General features: G+C 41.0%; 1 protein-coding gene across 3 annotated transcripts in view; it reads left to right on the forward strand.

The window, feature by feature from the left end:
* garem (GRB2 associated, regulator of MAPK1) overlaps positions 1 to 17,717 on the forward strand; it is a 101,972-nt gene that overhangs the window by 76,336 nt on the left and 7,919 nt on the right. For 2 of the 3 annotated variants that reach the window (XM_072255420.1, XM_072255438.1), the window contains 2 exons: positions 2,932 to 4,092; positions 11,406 to 11,563. In XM_072255420.1, coding sequence (XP_072111521.1) covers positions 2,932 to 4,092; positions 11,406 to 11,563 — 1,319 coding nt within the window. The remainder of the gene's footprint in view (positions 1 to 2,931; positions 4,093 to 11,405; positions 11,564 to 17,717) is intronic. The other variant, XM_072255429.1, reaches the window with a different exon arrangement.

The following is a 17,717-nucleotide window of genomic DNA, read 5'->3' on the forward strand; positions in this document are numbered from 1 at the left end:
ACATTTAGGATCTAAATCCTCCTTTGGAGATCTTCCTGTGCAGCTTAGCCAGCGCTATAGCATTTCCTCTTCCTTGTGCAGCTTTAGTTAAAAAGGTATCATATCTTTGATTTGGGGGGGGTGGGGGGGGGAATGATTAATGAACCTGATATTTGAAACTTAATTTTTGCCAATTAGGAAGTAGTTTGTTCATTGCCTTTGGCAGATTTTACTATTTTTATGTTGACCTCTTCAATTTTGTTATCTTTTACCTCTTCTGTTATTGAGATATAGAGCACTTCCCTATATTCTATCATTCCTCATTTATTTCATTGTAGGAAATTGTTTTTGAGAAATAGAGGGATGGAAAGAATGATGTATTTGATAGTGGGAAAAAATGGCTGTAGATGGTTTGTTGAATGTACAGATTGGTGGTGCTGAAGTATACTGCATAGGTAATCGTGACTGGAGGAAGGGAAGGTAAAAGGTGAGAGATAAAGTGTGGAAAATGGAACTGATGTTTTTGTGACCCCTGTCAGCAATGGTAGAGGGAAAAATTGGATGTCTGTCTGAAGTATGCATTTGGAATCTGACGTGGCCAAAACAGATTAGGCAGGCTGGTGGCGGGGGTGGGGGGTAGTGACAGATGGGAATCACTGGGTTTGCTTGTGCCTTTCTTGTAACCGCTCCTATTTTTGCTACCTTGACTGTGTTACCTCATTATCTGGGGATAGCAATCACTTTCTCCTGCCATTGATTTGATAGTCTAGGTTCACTCACTCTATTCGGTGGTGGACTTACTACTTACTAAATATTGGTGATGGACGTCGGTGGTGGGAAAGATGCTGGAGTCAATTATAAAAGATGAAATTACAACACATCTGGATGGCAGTAACAGGATTGGTCCGAGTCAGCATGGATTTACGAAGGGGAAATTGTGCTTGACTAATCTTCTGGAATTTCTTGAGGATGTAACTATGAAAATGGACAAGGGAGAGCCAGTGGATGTAGTGTACCTAGACTTTCAAAAAGCCTTTGATAAAGTCCCACATAGGAGATTAGTGGGCAAAATTAGGGCACATGGTATTGGGGGCAGAGTACTGACATGGATTGAAAATTGGCTGGCTGACAGAAAACAAAGAGTAGTGATTAACGGGTCCCTTTTGGAATGGCAGGCGGTGACCAGTGGGGTACCGCAGGGTTCAGTGCTGGGACCACAGCTGTTTACAATATATATTAATGATTTAGATGAGGGAATTAAAAGTAACATTAGCAAATTTGCCGATGACACAAAGCTGGGTGGCAGTGTGAAATGTGAGGAGGATGTTATGAGAATGCAGGGTGACTTGGACAGGCTGGGTGAGTGGGCAGATGCATGGCAGATGCAGTTTAATGTGGATAAATGTGAGGTTATCCACTTTGGTGGTAAGAACAAGAAGGCAGATTATTATCTAAATGGAGTCAAGTTAGGAAAAGGGGAAGCACAACGAGATCTAGGTGTTCTTGTACATCAGTCACTGAAAGCAAGCATGCAAGTACAGCAGGCAGTGAAGAAAGCTAATGGCATGCTGGCCTTCATAACAAGGGGAATTGAGTATAAGAGCAAAGAGGTCCTTCTGCAGCTGTATAGGGCCCTGATGAGACCACACCTGGAGTACTGTGTGCAGTTTTGGTCTCCAAATTTGAGAAAGGACATTCTTGCTATTGAGGGAGTGCAGCATAGGCTCACAAGGTTAATTTCCGGGATGGCGGGACTGTCATATGTCGAAAGATTGGAGTGACTGGGCTTGTATACTCTGGAATTTAGAAGGCTGAGAGGGGATCTTATTGAAACATATAAGATTATTAAGGGATTGGACACGCTGGAGGCAGGAAGCATGTTCCTGCTGATGGGTGAGTCCAGAACCAGAGGCCACGGTTTAAGAATAAGGGATAGGCCATTTAGAACGGAGTTGAAGAAAAACTTTTTCACCCAGAGAATGGTGGATATATGGAATGCTCCGCCCCAGAAGGCAGTGGAGGCCAAGTCTCTGGATGCTTTCAAGAAAGAGATGGATAGAGCTTTTAAAGATAGCAGAATCAAAGGTTATGGGGATAAGGCAGGAACTGGATACTGATTTTGGATGATCAGGCATGATCACAGTGAATGGCGGTGCTGGCTCGAAGGGCCGAATGGCCTACTCCTGCACCTATTGTCTATTATCGGTGCTAATGATCATTCTGCTTCCCATGGCAGTTTCTTTACTTGGGATGTATCATCCAGGTTATGTGATTTTCTAGCTCTCAAGTTTATAAGTGTTTTATTTCATCTCGTACTGAGATATCTGCAGAATAATCTTTGGAGAATACTGATAGAAAGTGTTAGTGCTTAATGTCAATATATCACTATTTTAGCCCTGAACTGACTGTTTCTTTATCATTTTGCAATTATTTGTTAAAGATTTGTGGGTTCTGTGTGATGCTACTTACCAAATATTGGTACTCCTTTTTCCTTTCTCATTTCTATTCTGGTTCATTTTTTTTGTCTTCAGTGAGTTCTAGCTTTTGTTGCTCTTTCCCTTTCATTTTCCTTTACAAAATTCATGTTCTAAGGCTCTCAAATCTGCTTTTTATTGGCGAGATAGATCCACCCACCTGTGACTTTGCCTGCTCTATGTTACTTCACTGACATTTAACATTCTATTGTAGAATATTATTTGTCTCAGTATTTTTGTACTGAAAGTAAACTTTTCATGGTCTATGGAAATGTATGGTGGATGTAGAGACTAGTTGTGGAATTTCAAATTGAATGAAAATAGACCCAATCAGATACTAGGAAGTGGGTACTGATTTTTTTTTTTATTTAGTGTATCAGAAAATGTGAAGTATATTCCTGAATCATTAAACAAAAAGGAAAGTTAATACACGTTTTCAAGTTCTATTAAGGTTTAATTATTTGTTTTTCCTCCTCAGGTAGCTTCAGGGGAGTGCAATGAAGATACAGAAGTATATAATATCACTCTAAGCACTGGGGATGAACTTACTCTAATGGGACAGGCAGAAATCCTTTATGCCAAGACATCAAAAGAGAAGTCACGGCTTAACACAATTTTTAAGAAAATTGGAAAACTAAACTCAATCAGCAAGTTTGGACGTGGAAAGATGCCTTGCCTTATTTGTATGAATCACCGAACCAATGAAAGTATTAGCCTTCCTTTCCAGTGTAAAGGTAAATTCAGTACCCGTAGTCCCTTAGAGATACAGATGCAGGAGGGTGAGCACACTATTCGCAATATTGTTGAAAAGACTAGGCTGCCAGTAAACGTTACAGTTCCATCTGCTCCACCACGAAACCCCTATGATCTGCACCTCATTCGAGAAGGCCATCGCTATAAATTTGTTAATATCCAAACTAAGACTGTAGTAGTGTGCTGTGTACTTCGGAACAACAAAATGATTCCTGTGCACTTTCCACTTCATTTAGATGTGCCAAAGTTTACCTTGGCTGAAGGTCTTCTTAAGGGAGAGACGTGGTACGAGAATATAGTTCAGCACTCATTCAGCATTTGTCAGGAGCAGTTTGACATCGAAGAATATTCACGAGCAGTTCGGGATGTGAAGACTGACTGGAACGGAGATTGTAAAAGCCCAAAGAAGACAAGATGTACTGGCCATAGTCACATGCCTAATTCCCTTAGTTATGCTCGTGAAGAACTGACTCAGTCGTTCCATCGACTTTCAGTGTGTGTTTATGGAAACAATTTGCATGGAAATAGTGAAGTTAATTTGCATGGTTGCAGAGATCCTAGCAATGAGTGGACTCTGTTTTCTCACGAAACCCTACTATCTCAAGATTCTGGAGATAGTGGGAGTGACTATCTGCTGCCTGAAGTGACTGAAGAATCTGGAATCCAGTCACAATCAGAACTTCCCTATGAAGAGCTCTGGTTAGATCAAGGATCAGGGAAACTGTGTGGGCAAGATCCTTCCTCTTTGGGTGAAGGACTGAAATCCAGTAGTCAGAGACATTCCATCCGCTCCAACTGTTCAATTTCTTCAGGCCCTCCTCCACGTCCTTTGTCTACACCTGATATTTCTCTACTTCCACCTCCAGTGCCTCCAAAGTCTGAAGCTGTAAGTCCTTGTTTGATGGCAATCTTAACAGATCCTGCTTATTCATAATAATAGTTTTGAAAAGTTGTAAAGGAGTGTATGCTTCGAAGAATTCAAATAAGAAATGAGCTGTGACTCATTCTTAGAAGAAAAAGTACAGCTTTGCTTGTATTAATTGATGAATAATTTTTGAATATAATTTTGTAATTTTTAACTTGTGTGCTTTTTTTTGTTTATAAATGGAAGCAAAGTAACCAGCCTCTGTAAATATTTAACATTGCACATGTGTACTTTATTTATGGATTTTTTTTTTTGAAAAGCTTTTTTAATAGTTGTACTTAACAACTATGAATCACAGATGATGTTTTGACCATTGTATTTAGATTACATGCCTTCAGGAATAGAGGAATGATGGCATTAGTTTAAAAAGTATCCAAATCTTTAGATTTTGAATAATATTACTTGGAGGTTTTTGATGTATCTTTAAATAATTACGGGGAAATGTCTGTCTTATCTGTTATCTAATATTCTAACTCTTACTCATAGAAAGAGGAATGAATCATTTTGATGGACTGGCAAACCACTTTGTAATTTAGATAAGGAGCCCAGAGCTGCTCCCAATACTCACAAGTGTGATCTGCCCAATGCCTTATAATGCCTCAGCATTATATCCTGGCTTTTATGTTCTATTCCTCTCATAATGAATACTAACATTGCATTTGCCTTTCTTACCACCAACTCAATTTGCAAGTTAACCGTTAGAGAGTACTGCACGAGGACTCCTCTGCATCTCTGATTTCAGGATTTTCTCCGTTTAGGAAATAATCTATACCTTTATTCCTTCTGCCAAAGTGCATGACCATACACATCCCAACATTATATTCCATTTGCCACTTTTGGCCATTCTCCTAATTTAAGTCCTTCTGCAGACTCCTTGCTTCCTCAGCACCACCAGTTCCTCCATCTATCTTTGGGTCATCTGCAAACCTGGCCACAAAGCCATCAATTCGATCATCCAAGTCATTGATATTTAATGTGAAAAGAAGCAGTGCCAACACTAACCCCTGCAGACACCCACCAACCAACCGACCAAAAAAGTCCCCCTTTATTCCCACTCTTTGCTTCCTGCCAGTCAGCCAATTTTCTATGTTAGTATCTTTCCTGAAATACCATGGGCTCTTGTTTAGTAGCCTCATGCATGACATCTTGTCAAATGCCTTCTGAAAATCCAAGTAAACAACATCCACTGACTTTAATTTGTTTATCTTACCTGTTAATTCCTCAAAGCCCGACGTCGGCGTGTAACATCATTTACGCCGTCATAGCCAGATTACAAAGCCAGCACTCGAGTGCCCTCGTTACCATCTCGGGTGACTTCAGCCATGTTACCATGGCTAGAACACTGCCCGACTTCACGCAGTATGTGAGCTGTACAACCAGAGGTGAGAGGACTCTGGATTTGCTGTATACTAACATAGAAACATAGAAAATAGGTGCAGGAGTAGGCCATTCGGCCCTTCGAGCCTGCACCGCCATTTATTATGATCATGGCTGATCATCCAACTCAGAACACCGCCCCAGCCTTCCCTCCATACCCCCTGACCCCCGTAGCCACAAGGGCCATATCTAACTCCCTCTTAAATATAGCCAATGAACTGGCCTCAACTGTTTCCTGTGGCAGAGAATTCCACAGATTCACCACTCTCTGTGTGAAGAAGTTTTTCCTAATCTCGGTCCTAAAAGGCTTCCCCTGTATCCTCAAACTGTGACCCCTCGTTCTGGACTTCCCCAACATCGGGAACAATCTTCCTGCATCTAGCCTGTCCAATCCCTTTAGGATCTTATACGTTTCAATCAGATCCCCCCTCAATCTTCTAAATTCCAACGAGTACAAGCCCAGTTCATCCAGTCTTTCTTCATATGAAAGTCCTGCCATCCCAGGAATCAATCTGATGAACCTTCTCTGTACTCCCTCTATGGCAAGGATGTCTTTCCTCAGATCAGGGGACCAAAACTGCACACAATACTCCAGGTGTGGTCTCACCAAGGCCTTGTACAACTGCAGTAGTACCTCCCTGCTCCTGTACTCGAATCCTCTTGCTATAAATGCCAGCATACCATTCGCCTTTTTCACCGCCTGCTGTACCTGCATGCCCACTTTCAATGACTGGTGTATAATGACACCCAGGTCTCGTTGCACCTCCCCTTTTCCTAATCGGCCACCATTCAGATAATAATCTGTTTTCCTATTTTTGCCACCAAAGTGGATAACTTCACATTTATCCACATTAAATTGCATCTGCCATGAATTTGCCCACTCACCCAACCTATCCAAGTCACCCTGCATCCTCTTAGCATCCTCCTCACAGCTAACACTGCCACCCAGCTTCGTGTCATCCGCAAACTTGGAGATGCTGCATTTAATTCCCTCATCCAAGTCATTAATATGTATTGTAAACAACTGGGGTCCCAGCACTGAGCCTTGCGGTGCCCCACTAGTCACCGCCTGCCATTCTGAAAAGGTCCCGTTTATTCCCACTCTTTGCTTCCTGTCTGCTAACCAACTCTCCACCCACACCAATACCTTACCCCCAATACCGTGTGCTTTAAGTTTGCACACTAATCTCCTGTGTGGGACCTTGTCAAAAACCTTCTGAAAATCCAAATATACCACATCCACTGGTTCTCCCCTATCCACTCCACTAGTTACATCCTCAAAAAATTCTATGAGATTCGTCAGACATGATTTTCCTTTCACAAATCCATGCTGACTTTGTCTGATCATTTCACCGCTTTCCAAATGTGCTGTTATCACATCCTTGATAACTGACTCCAGCAGTTTCCCCACCACCGACGTTAGGCTAACCGGTCTATAATTCCCCGGTTTCTCTCTCCCTCCTTTTTTAAAAAGTGGGGTTACATTAGCCACCCTCCAATCCTCAGGAACTAGTCCAGAATCTAACGAGTTTTGAAAAATTATCACTAATGCATCCACTATTTCTTGGGCTACTTCCTTAAGCACCCTGGGATGCAGACCATCTGGCCCTGGGGATTTATCTGCCTTCAATCCCTTCAATTTACCTAACACCACTTCCCTACTAACATGTATTTCGCTCAGTTCCTCCATCTCACTGGACCCTCTGTCCCCTACTATTTCTGGAAGATTATTTATGTCCTCCTTAGTGAAGACAGAACCAAAGTAATTATTCAATTGGTCTGCCATGTCCTTGCTCCCCATAATCAATTCACCTGTTTCTGTCTGCAGAGGACCTACATTTGTCTTTACCAGTCTTTTCCTTTTTACATATCTATAAAAGCTTTAACAGTCCGTTTTTATGTTGCCTGCCAGTTTTCTCTCATAATCTTTTTTCCCCTTCCTAATTAAGCCCTTTGTCCTCCTCTGCTGAACTCTGAATTTCTCCCAGTCCTCAGGTGAGCCACTTTCTCTGGCTAATTTGTATGCTTCTTCTTTGGAATTGATACTATCCCTAATTTGTCAGCCACGGGTGCACTACCTTCCTTGATTTATTCTTTTGCCAAACTGGGATGAACATTTGTTGCAGTTCATCCATGCAACCTTTAAATGCTTGCCATTGCATATCCACCGTCAATCCTTTAAGTGTCATTTGCCAGTCTATCTTAGCTAATTCACGTCTCATACCTTCAAAGTTACCCCTCTTTAAGTTCAGAACCTTTGTTTCTGAACTAACTATGTCACTCTCCATCTTAATGAAGAATTCCACCATATTATGGTCACTCTTACCCAAGGGGCCTCTCACGACAAGATTGCTAATTAACCCTTCCTCATTGCTCAAAACCCAGTCCAGAATAGCCTGCTCTCTATTTGGTTCCTCGACATGTTGGTTCAAAAAACCATCCCGCATACATTCCAAGAAATCCTCTTCCTCAGCACCTTTACCAATTTGGTTCATCCAATCTACATGTAGATTGAAGTCACCCATTATAACTGCTGTTCCTTTATTGCACACATTTCTAATTTCCTGTTTAATACCATCTGCGACCTCACTACTACTGTTAGGTGGCCTGTACACAACTCCCACCAGCGTCTTCTGCCCCTTAGTGTTACGCAGCTCTACCCATATCGATTCCACATCTTCCCGGCTTATGTCCTTCCTTTCTATAGTGTGAGTCTCTTCTTTAACCAGCAACGCCACCCCACCTCCCCTCCCTTCATGTCTATCCCTGTGTGTCTGACAGAGTGATCAGCAGCACTGGGGCTCCACAGGGGACTGTCTTGTCTCCCTTTCTCTTCAACATTTACACCTTGGACTTCAACTACTGCACAGAGTCTTGTCATCTTCAGAAGTTTTCTGATGACTCTGCCATAGTTGGATACATCAGCAAGGGAGATGAAGCTGAGTACAGGGCTACGGTAGGAAACTTTGTCACATGGTGTGAGCAGAATTATCTGCAGCTTAATGTGAAAAAGACTCAGGAGCTGGTGGTGGACCTGAGGAGGGCTAAGGCACCGGTGACCCCTTTTTCCATCCAGGGGTTCAGTGTGGACATGGTGGAGGATTACAAATACCTGGGGATACGAGTTGACAATAAACTGGACTGGTCAAAGAACACTGAGGCTGTCTACAAGAAGGGTCAGAGCCGTCTCTATTTCCTGAGGAGACTGAGGTCCTTTAACATCTGTCGGATGATGCTGAGGATGTTCTACGAGTCTGTGGTGGCCAGTGCTATCATGTTTGCTGCTGTGTGCTGGGGCAGCAGGCTGAGGGTAGCAGACACTAACAGAATCAACTAACTCATTCGTAAGGCCAGTGATGTTGTGGGGATGGAACTGGACTCTCTGACGGTGGTGTCTGAAAAAAGGATGCTGTCTAACTTGCATGCCATCTTGGACAATGTCTCCCATGCACCACATAATGGACTGGTTGGGCACAGGAGTACATTCAGCCAGAGACTCATACCACCGAGATGCAACACAGAGCGTCATAGGAAGTCATTCCTGCCTGTGGTCATCAAACTTTACAACTCCTCCCTTAGAGGGTCAGACACCCTGAGCCAATAGGCTGGTCCTGGACTTATTTCCTGGCATAATTTACATATTGCTATTTAATTATTTATGGTTTTATCACTATTTAATTATTTAAGATGCAACTGTAATGAAAACCAGTTTCCCTCAGGATCAATAAAGTATGACTATGAATTCCAACAGATTTGTTAGACAAGATTTCTCTTTAAAGAAACAATGCTAACTTCAGCCTATTTTATCATGTGCCTGAGACCTCATCCTTCATAATGGATTCCAACATCTTCCCAACCACTGAAGTCAGGCTAACTGACATGTCATTAACTTTCTTCTGCCTCCCTCCCTTAAAGAGTGGAGTGACATTTGCAATTTTGTCAGTCCTCTGGAACTGTTCCAGAATCTTGTGATTCATGAAAGATCAACACTACTGCTTCCACAATTTCTTCAGCTACATCTTTTAAAACCCTGGGGTGTTGTCTGTCTGGTCCAGGTAATTTATCTACCTTTAGACCTTTCAGCATCTGGAACACTTTTTCCTTAGTAATAGCAGCTACACTCATTTGTGCCCCTGAAGTTCTTGAATTTCTGGCATACTGCTGGTGTCTTCCACAGTAAGAACTGGCACAGATTACTTTATTCCTAATTGTTACCTTTCTGGCGTCATTTTCTAGTGATTCAATATCCACTCTCTACTCTATTTTACTCTTTATATATCTGAAAAACTTTTTGGTATCCTCTTTTATATTATTGGTTAGCTTACCTTGTGACTTTTTAGTTGCCTTGGATTGTTTTTTAAAAGTCTCCCAATCTTCTAAGTTCCCACTATTTTTTCTATATTATATTCCCTCTCTTTTGCTTTTATGCTGTCTTGACTCCTCTTGTCAGCCACAGTTACTTCATCCTCTCTTCAGAATACTACTTTGGGATGTATCTATCCTGCACCATCTTTCAAATTGCTCTCAGAAACTCCAGCCATTTCTATTCTGCTATATCAACTTGGGCCAGCTCCTCTCATGCCTTTGTAATTCCTTTTACTGCACTGTAATACTGATACATCTGATTTTAGCTTCTCCCTCTGAAATTGCAGGGTAAATTCTATCAAATTATGATCACTGCCTCCTGAGGGGTCCTTGTTATGTTCCCTAATCAAATCTGGTTCATTACACAACATCCAATCCAGTGGGCTCAACCACAAGTTGCTTTAAAAAGCCATTTCCCTCTGTTGGGGATCCAGCACTAACTTGATTTTCCCAATCTACCTCCCATATTGAAATCCCTATCGTAACATTGCCCTTTATACATGCCTTTTCTATCTCCCATTGTAATTTGTGCTGTTTCAAAACCTGTACATAACTCTCATCTGGGTCCTTTTACAGTTGGAGTCTCTTAACTCTACCTACAAGGGTTCTATATTTTCTGATCCTATGTCATCTCGTTCTAAGGATTTGATTTCATTTTTCACCAACAGAGGCTCCCCATCTCTTCTACCTACCTGCCTGTCCTTTTGATACAAAGTGTATTTTTGGCTGTTAAGCTCCCAACTATGATCTTTCTTCAGCCATGACTCAGTGATGCCCACAATGTCATTCATACCTGTCAATCTCTAACTGCGCTACAAGATCATCTGCCTTATTCTGTATATGCAGTATACAGAAAATTTGGTTGATCTCTAGATTATGAAAAGTGGATTGAGAGTCAACTGGGCATGCACTAGTCATTTTGCCTAGTAGAAAGGAGGGCTGAATTAGGTTGTGTAACAGAGATAGAAATAAGCGGTCTCAGTGATGCCCCATAAAAGGGCTTGGGTATTATTTTATGACTGTAAATAGACTTGTATGTTCTGAGGGTATCTTGACAGTGAAATGGAATCAATGGCTAGAGAAAGGAGTGCATTGAATTAAAGGGAATGACCACCCAACACTTAAAAGATACCTCTGCTTATCCAATGTTAAAAGCCAGACAAGTAGTCTGGCAGTTTAGTGTGGTAAAATGAGAGGGTAGAAATTTAAGATAATTTGTATAGAGTTGAGGAAAATTTGCTTCATCCAGAAAGAGAGAGAGAGAGAGAGGCTACTGGAGGCACAATCAGAAATGCATAACACATTGACTAGCATAAACATTTTACATAGGATTGTGAATTATGGCATGCAAGTGCTAGTCAGTGGGAATAAATAGAAGTGGCCAGCATGAATATTGCGGACAAATGGACAAATCTGTGTGATAATTTTCTTTATTCCATGAAAGTCATTCTGATTTTTCAATTTTATTGAATGTGATCATTTTTGGTAGCTTCATTAGCATCTATTGATTATAGCATTGATTTTATTGGCAGGTAAAAGAAGAGTGCAGACTTTTAAATGCCCCACCTATCCCTCCACGGAACATCAAGCCATCAACATGTAGTCCCTCTATTCCTCCTCGACAAATCCGCCAACAGACGCGCTCTCCTAGCCCTACGTTATCTTATTATTCTTCTGGATTGCATAACATGTAAGACATTATTATCAAGTGCATTATGTAAGGTGGCATTTTGACAATCTGACTTCAGATTTGACCACAACACATAGAAGGATTAGAAAAAATGTAGTTTAGAAGTATTGTAATTGTGGATCATGATGGTTATGTTGTTTGAAAGTTTTAATCTCTACAAGGCACAAAGAAGTTGATATACTGTGGATACCAGTTAATTGGTTCTTCCATTAATTGGGATAGTTGCTTATTTAGGACAGCTCTTAAAGAACAAAACTAATCAAGAAAATAGCTGGGATTCCCTTTGTTTATTTGGGGCACAATGCCACTGAATGGGGCGGGAGACTGTTGCTGAACAGTTTTTAACTGGCATCAGCCATGTGCACTTGTGTGGCCATTAGACATAACACTGCTTCCAATGAACAGTTTTAAATAGTGTAAGTTTCATGTGTTTGTGTTCAAAAAGCATTTTTTTTTGTAACTGATTGTTGATGAGAAATAAGCATTAACACAATTCAGAACTGTTTTGCTCACTGCAGTTTCAAGCATTCATGCTTGGCGATGTCACAAATGGTTGTGAGTGAAAATTAAATGATTTCACTACTTCAGCAAGTTAGGAGCTACAAAGAATCTGAAAGTATTGACAGTCATCTTGAATGTTACATTGAAAATGAAGATTTGGAGGATGCACTCAAAAGCATTGTATGAATGCAATCCATTATCTATACTAGAGATCTGCATGATTTTGCTCAATTCCAGTCAAAAGAACACAATATGGATGGATTCCTCCATCGATAAGTGTTAATACAGTTTTATCATACTGCAGTAGTATTGGTAGTATTCTAATTTGTTCTGCATTTCATTTAAATACATGTTACTCAATGCCTCTTTTTTTTATGCCTTTTTTTAAACCTATTTACGTGAAACTTCGGCTGATCGGGGTAGCAGCTTAATTGGGCCAAAATGTACTGGTCCTGATTGGTCCCAAGTAACTGGCATCCACTGTATATCATGGTGCCACTTTGTGAACACTTACCATTTTCTAACAGCTATTTAATTAATAAGAACAATCTCCTCCATAAGACTTCTGCAAAATTTTCAAACTTATTTATTAAGATGACAAGAAATCTATTGATTTGCTGTACCATGCTCGATGGCCTTTTCAAAATACAAATGGACTTTTTGAAATTCTGCTTGGAATATTAATGATTGCATACTTCAAATGGATAAAAAAAATCATTTTAGAATTTCCTGTCTGAATAAGAATCAATATCTCTTTTTCAAATGGAGGTGTTAATTTGTTTTCTTTCAAATTTGGGGCATATCTACGTGTTATCTTTTGCTGAGTGAGTGATTTTTTTTTTCAGTTTAAGTATCATCTTGAATCGGGGAAGTTTTCCAAGAACAAATAGGTGGTTGTGTCTGTTTTCCAACCCTTAAGAACACCTGTTGCACATTGTAGTTGAAAAGTAAATGTTTGCAGCATTTATAATTTGCAAGTACAGTGACTATAAAAAGTAATCACCCCCTGTGGAAGTTTTCATGTTTTATTGTTTCACAATATTGAATCACAGTGGATTTAATTAAGACTTTTTTTTTGACACTGATCAACAGAAAAACGCTTTCATGTCTAAGTGAAATCAGATCTCTACAAAGATCTAAATTACAAATATAAAACGCAAAACAATTGATTGCATAAGGGTTCACCCCCCCCCCCCCTTAATGTGACACATCAAGTCATCACTGGTGCAGCCAGTTAGTTTTAGAAGTCACGTAATTAGTTAAATGGAGATCTGTTTTTGGAGACCTGTGTGCAGTCAAGCTGTTTCAATTGATTGTAGTCAAAATACACCTGTATCTGGAAGGTCCAACTGCTGGTGAGTCAGTATCCTGGCAAAAACTACATCATGAAGACAAAGGAGCACTCCAAGCAACTCTGCAAAAAGGTTATTGAAAAGCACAAGTTAGGAGATGGATACAAGAAAATTTCCAAGTCACTGAATATTCTTTGGAGTAGAATTAAGCAATGGAAAGAATATGACATGGCTGTAAGTCTACCTGGAGCAGGCAGTCTTCAAAAGCTAAGTGACTGAGTAAGAAGGGGGTCTAGTGAGGGGAGCTACTAAGAGGCCTATGACTACGCCAGAGGAGTTGCAAGCTTCAGTGGCTGAGATGGGAGAGTCTGTGCTTACAACAACCGTTACTTGGGTGCTTCACCAGTCGCAACTTTATGGGAGAGTGGCAAAGTGAACACCACGGTTAGGGGAAAAGAAACTCACTTGAAATCTCGGCTAACATTTGCCAGAAGGCATTTTAGAAACTCTGAAGTTAGCTGGAAGAAGGTTCTATGGTCGAAACCAAGAGTGAGCTTTTTGGCCATCAAATTAAATGTTATGTTTGGCATAAGCCAAACACTGCACATCATCAAAAACACACCATCCCTGCTGTGAAGCACGGTGGAGGCTGCATCATGCTGTGGGTTGCTTCATTGCAACAAACCCTTGAAGGCTTGTGAAGGCAGAGGGTAAAATGAACGCAGCAAAATACAGGGAAATCCTAGAGGAAAACCTGGTGCTGTCACAAGAGAACTGAAACTTGGGAGAAGATTTGTGTTCCAGCAAGACAATGACCCGAAGCGTAAAGCCAAAGCTACACAGGAATGGCTTAACAAAAACAAAGTTGTTATCCTGGAGTGGCCAAGTCAGAGTCCAGATCTCACTCCAATTGAGAATTTGTGGCTGGACTTAAAATGCAAACTGACAGACTTGAGCAGTTTTGTAAAGAAGAATGGGGAAAAATTGCAGTGTCCAGATGTACAAAGCTGATAGACACTTAAACACACAGACTCAAGGCCGTAATTGCTGCCAAAGGTGCATCTACTAAATATTAGCTTGAAGTGGGTGAATACTTATGCAATCAATTATTCGGGGTTTTATATTAATAAATAATTTAGAACGGTTTGTAGAGATCTGTTTTCACTTTGACACAAAAGAGTTTTTTTTTCTGTTGATCAGTGTCAAAAACTAATTCGGTAAAACAGTAAGACATGAAAACTTCCAGGGTGCGGGGGGTGAATACTTTTTACAGGCACTGTATATACTCTTCGTTTTACAGGGCTGACATACATCAGTGAGGAACACAAAATGCAAATGGCAATTAATATTTGCTTTTCAGTTAATGGATGTGTGGGTATACAAGTAATAGAAGGGCTTAGTTGCAATTCTAGTGCAAATAAAAGGTTTCAATGGAAACCATGTAATTATGCAGCTGTTATGTTTTTGCCATTTTTTCTCAATTTAGATAACCACCTGAGTTTTCCCCAACTCAAACCTCTTCTGAATGCAAATACCACCTCATGTGGTCCCAGAGAGTGCAATCACTTGCCTAGGTATGTCGGCAGATATGTGCCCAGGCAAAAGAAAGTCATAATCATTTTGTTTCAGCTTTCAGGTTCACTTTATTTCCTTCTGTTAACCTCTCAAAGAAAAGAAATCTCAAAAAATATGCTAACAACAGGAATTCTGCAGATGCTGGAAATTCAAGCAACACACATCGAAGTTGCTGGTGAACGCAGCAGGCCGGGCAGCATCTCTAGGAAGAGGTACAGTCGACGTTTCAGGCTGAGACCCTTCGTCAGGACTAACTGACGAATGGCCAGGAGGGAGATCGTTCGTCCCCCCCATCCCTCCCCACTGATCTCCCTCCTGGCACTTACCCGTGTAAGCGGAACAAGTGCTACACATGCCCTTACACTTCCTCCTTTACCACCATTCAGGGCCCCAAACAGTCCTTCCAGGTGAGGCAACATTTCACCTGTGAGTCGGCTGGGGTGATATACTGCGTCCAGTGCTCCCGATGTGGCCTTTTATATATTGGCGAGACCCGACACAGACTGGGAGACCGCTTTGCTGAACACCTACGCTCTGTCCGCCAGAGAAAGCAGGATCTCCCAGTGACCACACATTTTAATTCCACATCCCATTCCCATTCTGACATGTCTATCCACGGCCTCCTCTACTGTAAAGATGAAGCCACACTCAGGTTGGAGGAACAACACCTTATATTCCGTCTGGGTAGCCTCCAACCTGATGGCGTGAACATCGACTTCTCTAACTTCCGCTAATGCCCCACCTCCCCCTCGTACCCCATCTGTTACTTATTTTTATACACACATTCTTTCTCTCACTCTTCTTTTTCTCCCTCTGTCCCTCTGAATATACCCCTTGCCCATCCTCTGGGTCCCTCCCCCCCCCCCCCCACCTCCTTGTCTTTCTTCCTGGACCTCCTGTCCCATGATCCTCTCGTATCCCTTTTGCCTATCACCTGTCCAGCTCTTGGCTCCATCCCTCCCCCTCCTGTCTTCTCCTATCATTTTGGATCTCCCCTTCCCCCTCCAACTTTCAAATCCCTTACTCACTCTTCCTTCAGTTAGTCCTGATGAAGGGTCTCAGCCTGAAACGTCAACTGCACCTCTTCCTAGAGATGCTGCCTGGCCTGCTGCATTCACCAGCAACTTTGATGTGTGTTTCGAGAAATATGCTATGTCACTTTGCTGCTTAAGAAATCTATCTGACAGTTAAAGGTTAAATGAGAAGTTGCAGTTATGCTACATATAATAGATTTTATACATTTTTATCCTCCCTCTTCATGGAATTTACATGGCCCATCTTTGCTGAGATTTTAATATAAACCTTGTAGGCTGATAATTACTTTTAAAGAGAAATCAACAAGGCCAAGGATGGTGACTTGCCAGGGATGGTGGTGGCGGCTAAAACATTAGGGGTATTTAAGAGCCTCTTGGACAGGCACATGAATGAAAGAAAAGTAGAGGGTTACGGGGTAGTGCGGGTTTAGTACTTTTTTTAAAGAAATATGTGGGTCGGCACAACATCAAGGGCCGAAGGGCTTGTGCTATGCTGTTGTATTCTAGTGTCTGGTGCCAAGTAAATACAATGACTTCTCAGTACTTTTACTTTAATTAATCCAGTAGTCTGTGCCTCAATAACTCAGTATCTAGGACGTTCCAATTTTCTGATTTTTCTAATCTTTCCCTTGCCTAATAATGTTAAACTGAAAAGCTGGGTGTCACACTTGTGCATTCTCTGCTAATTTTCTCTGAGCTCATTGAAGTAGTCCTAGGAGCATTATAACTGAAATGTGTATCTCAATTATCTCCTTGGGATATTTTCGCCTCTTTGGCCTTAGTTTCCTTTCTATAATCATACCATTGACAGATTTCTGACTGTGGGTAATATTGTCATTTAGTGGTTTTTTAATCATTACCTGTTCACTTGTAATCATTCGCAAAATGAAAAATGCTATTTTTTTTCGTACTGGACAATGTCTTCAAAGGAATTATACCAATTTCATTGTTCCACTGCACTTGGTCAATGAGTATACACTCAATTCTTGCTTAGTTCACTGACTGCTCATCGACTACTGCACTATACACTTCTCAAAATAAATTTGCTTTCTTTGCCTTTCCTTTGCGCTAATCCATCCACTTTTTTCAGTTTTGTCTGTGTTTAATTTCGTATTACCAGAACTACTTGATATTTTCAACTGCTGTTCAAATATTTCTACAAACCCCATTTCCAGAAAAGTTGGGATATTTTCCAAAATGTAATAAAAACAAAAATCTGTGATATGTTAATTCACGTGAACCTTTATTTAACTGACAAAAGTACAAAGAAAAGATTTTCAATAGTTTTCCTGACCAACTTAATTGTATTTTGTAAATATACACAAATTTAGAATTTGATGGCTGCAACACACTCAGCAAAAGTTGGTGCAGAGTTAAAATAAGATTGAAAAGTGCACAGAATATACAAGTAACACTGGTTTGGAAGATGCCACATTAAGCAGGCTAATTGGTAGCAGGTGAGGTATCATGACTGGGTATAAAAGTAGCATCCATCAAAGGCTCAGTCTTTGCAAGCAAGGATGGGTCGTGGCTCACCCCTTTGTGCCAAAATTCGTGAGAGAATTGTTAGTCAGTTCAAAAGGAACATTTCTCAACGCAAGATTGCAGAGAATTTAGGTCTTTCAACATCTACAGTACATAATATTGTGAAAAAATTCACAGAATTCAGAGACATATCAGTGCGTAAAGGGCAAGGTCGGAAACCACTGTTGAATGCACGTGATCTTTGAGCTTTCAGGCGGCACTGCCTAA

Source organism: Mobula birostris, chromosome 1 (genome assembly GCF_030028105.1).
Source record: "Mobula birostris isolate sMobBir1 chromosome 1, sMobBir1.hap1, whole genome shotgun sequence".
NCBI classification, from domain to species: domain Eukaryota; kingdom Metazoa; phylum Chordata; class Chondrichthyes; order Myliobatiformes; family Myliobatidae; genus Mobula; species Mobula birostris.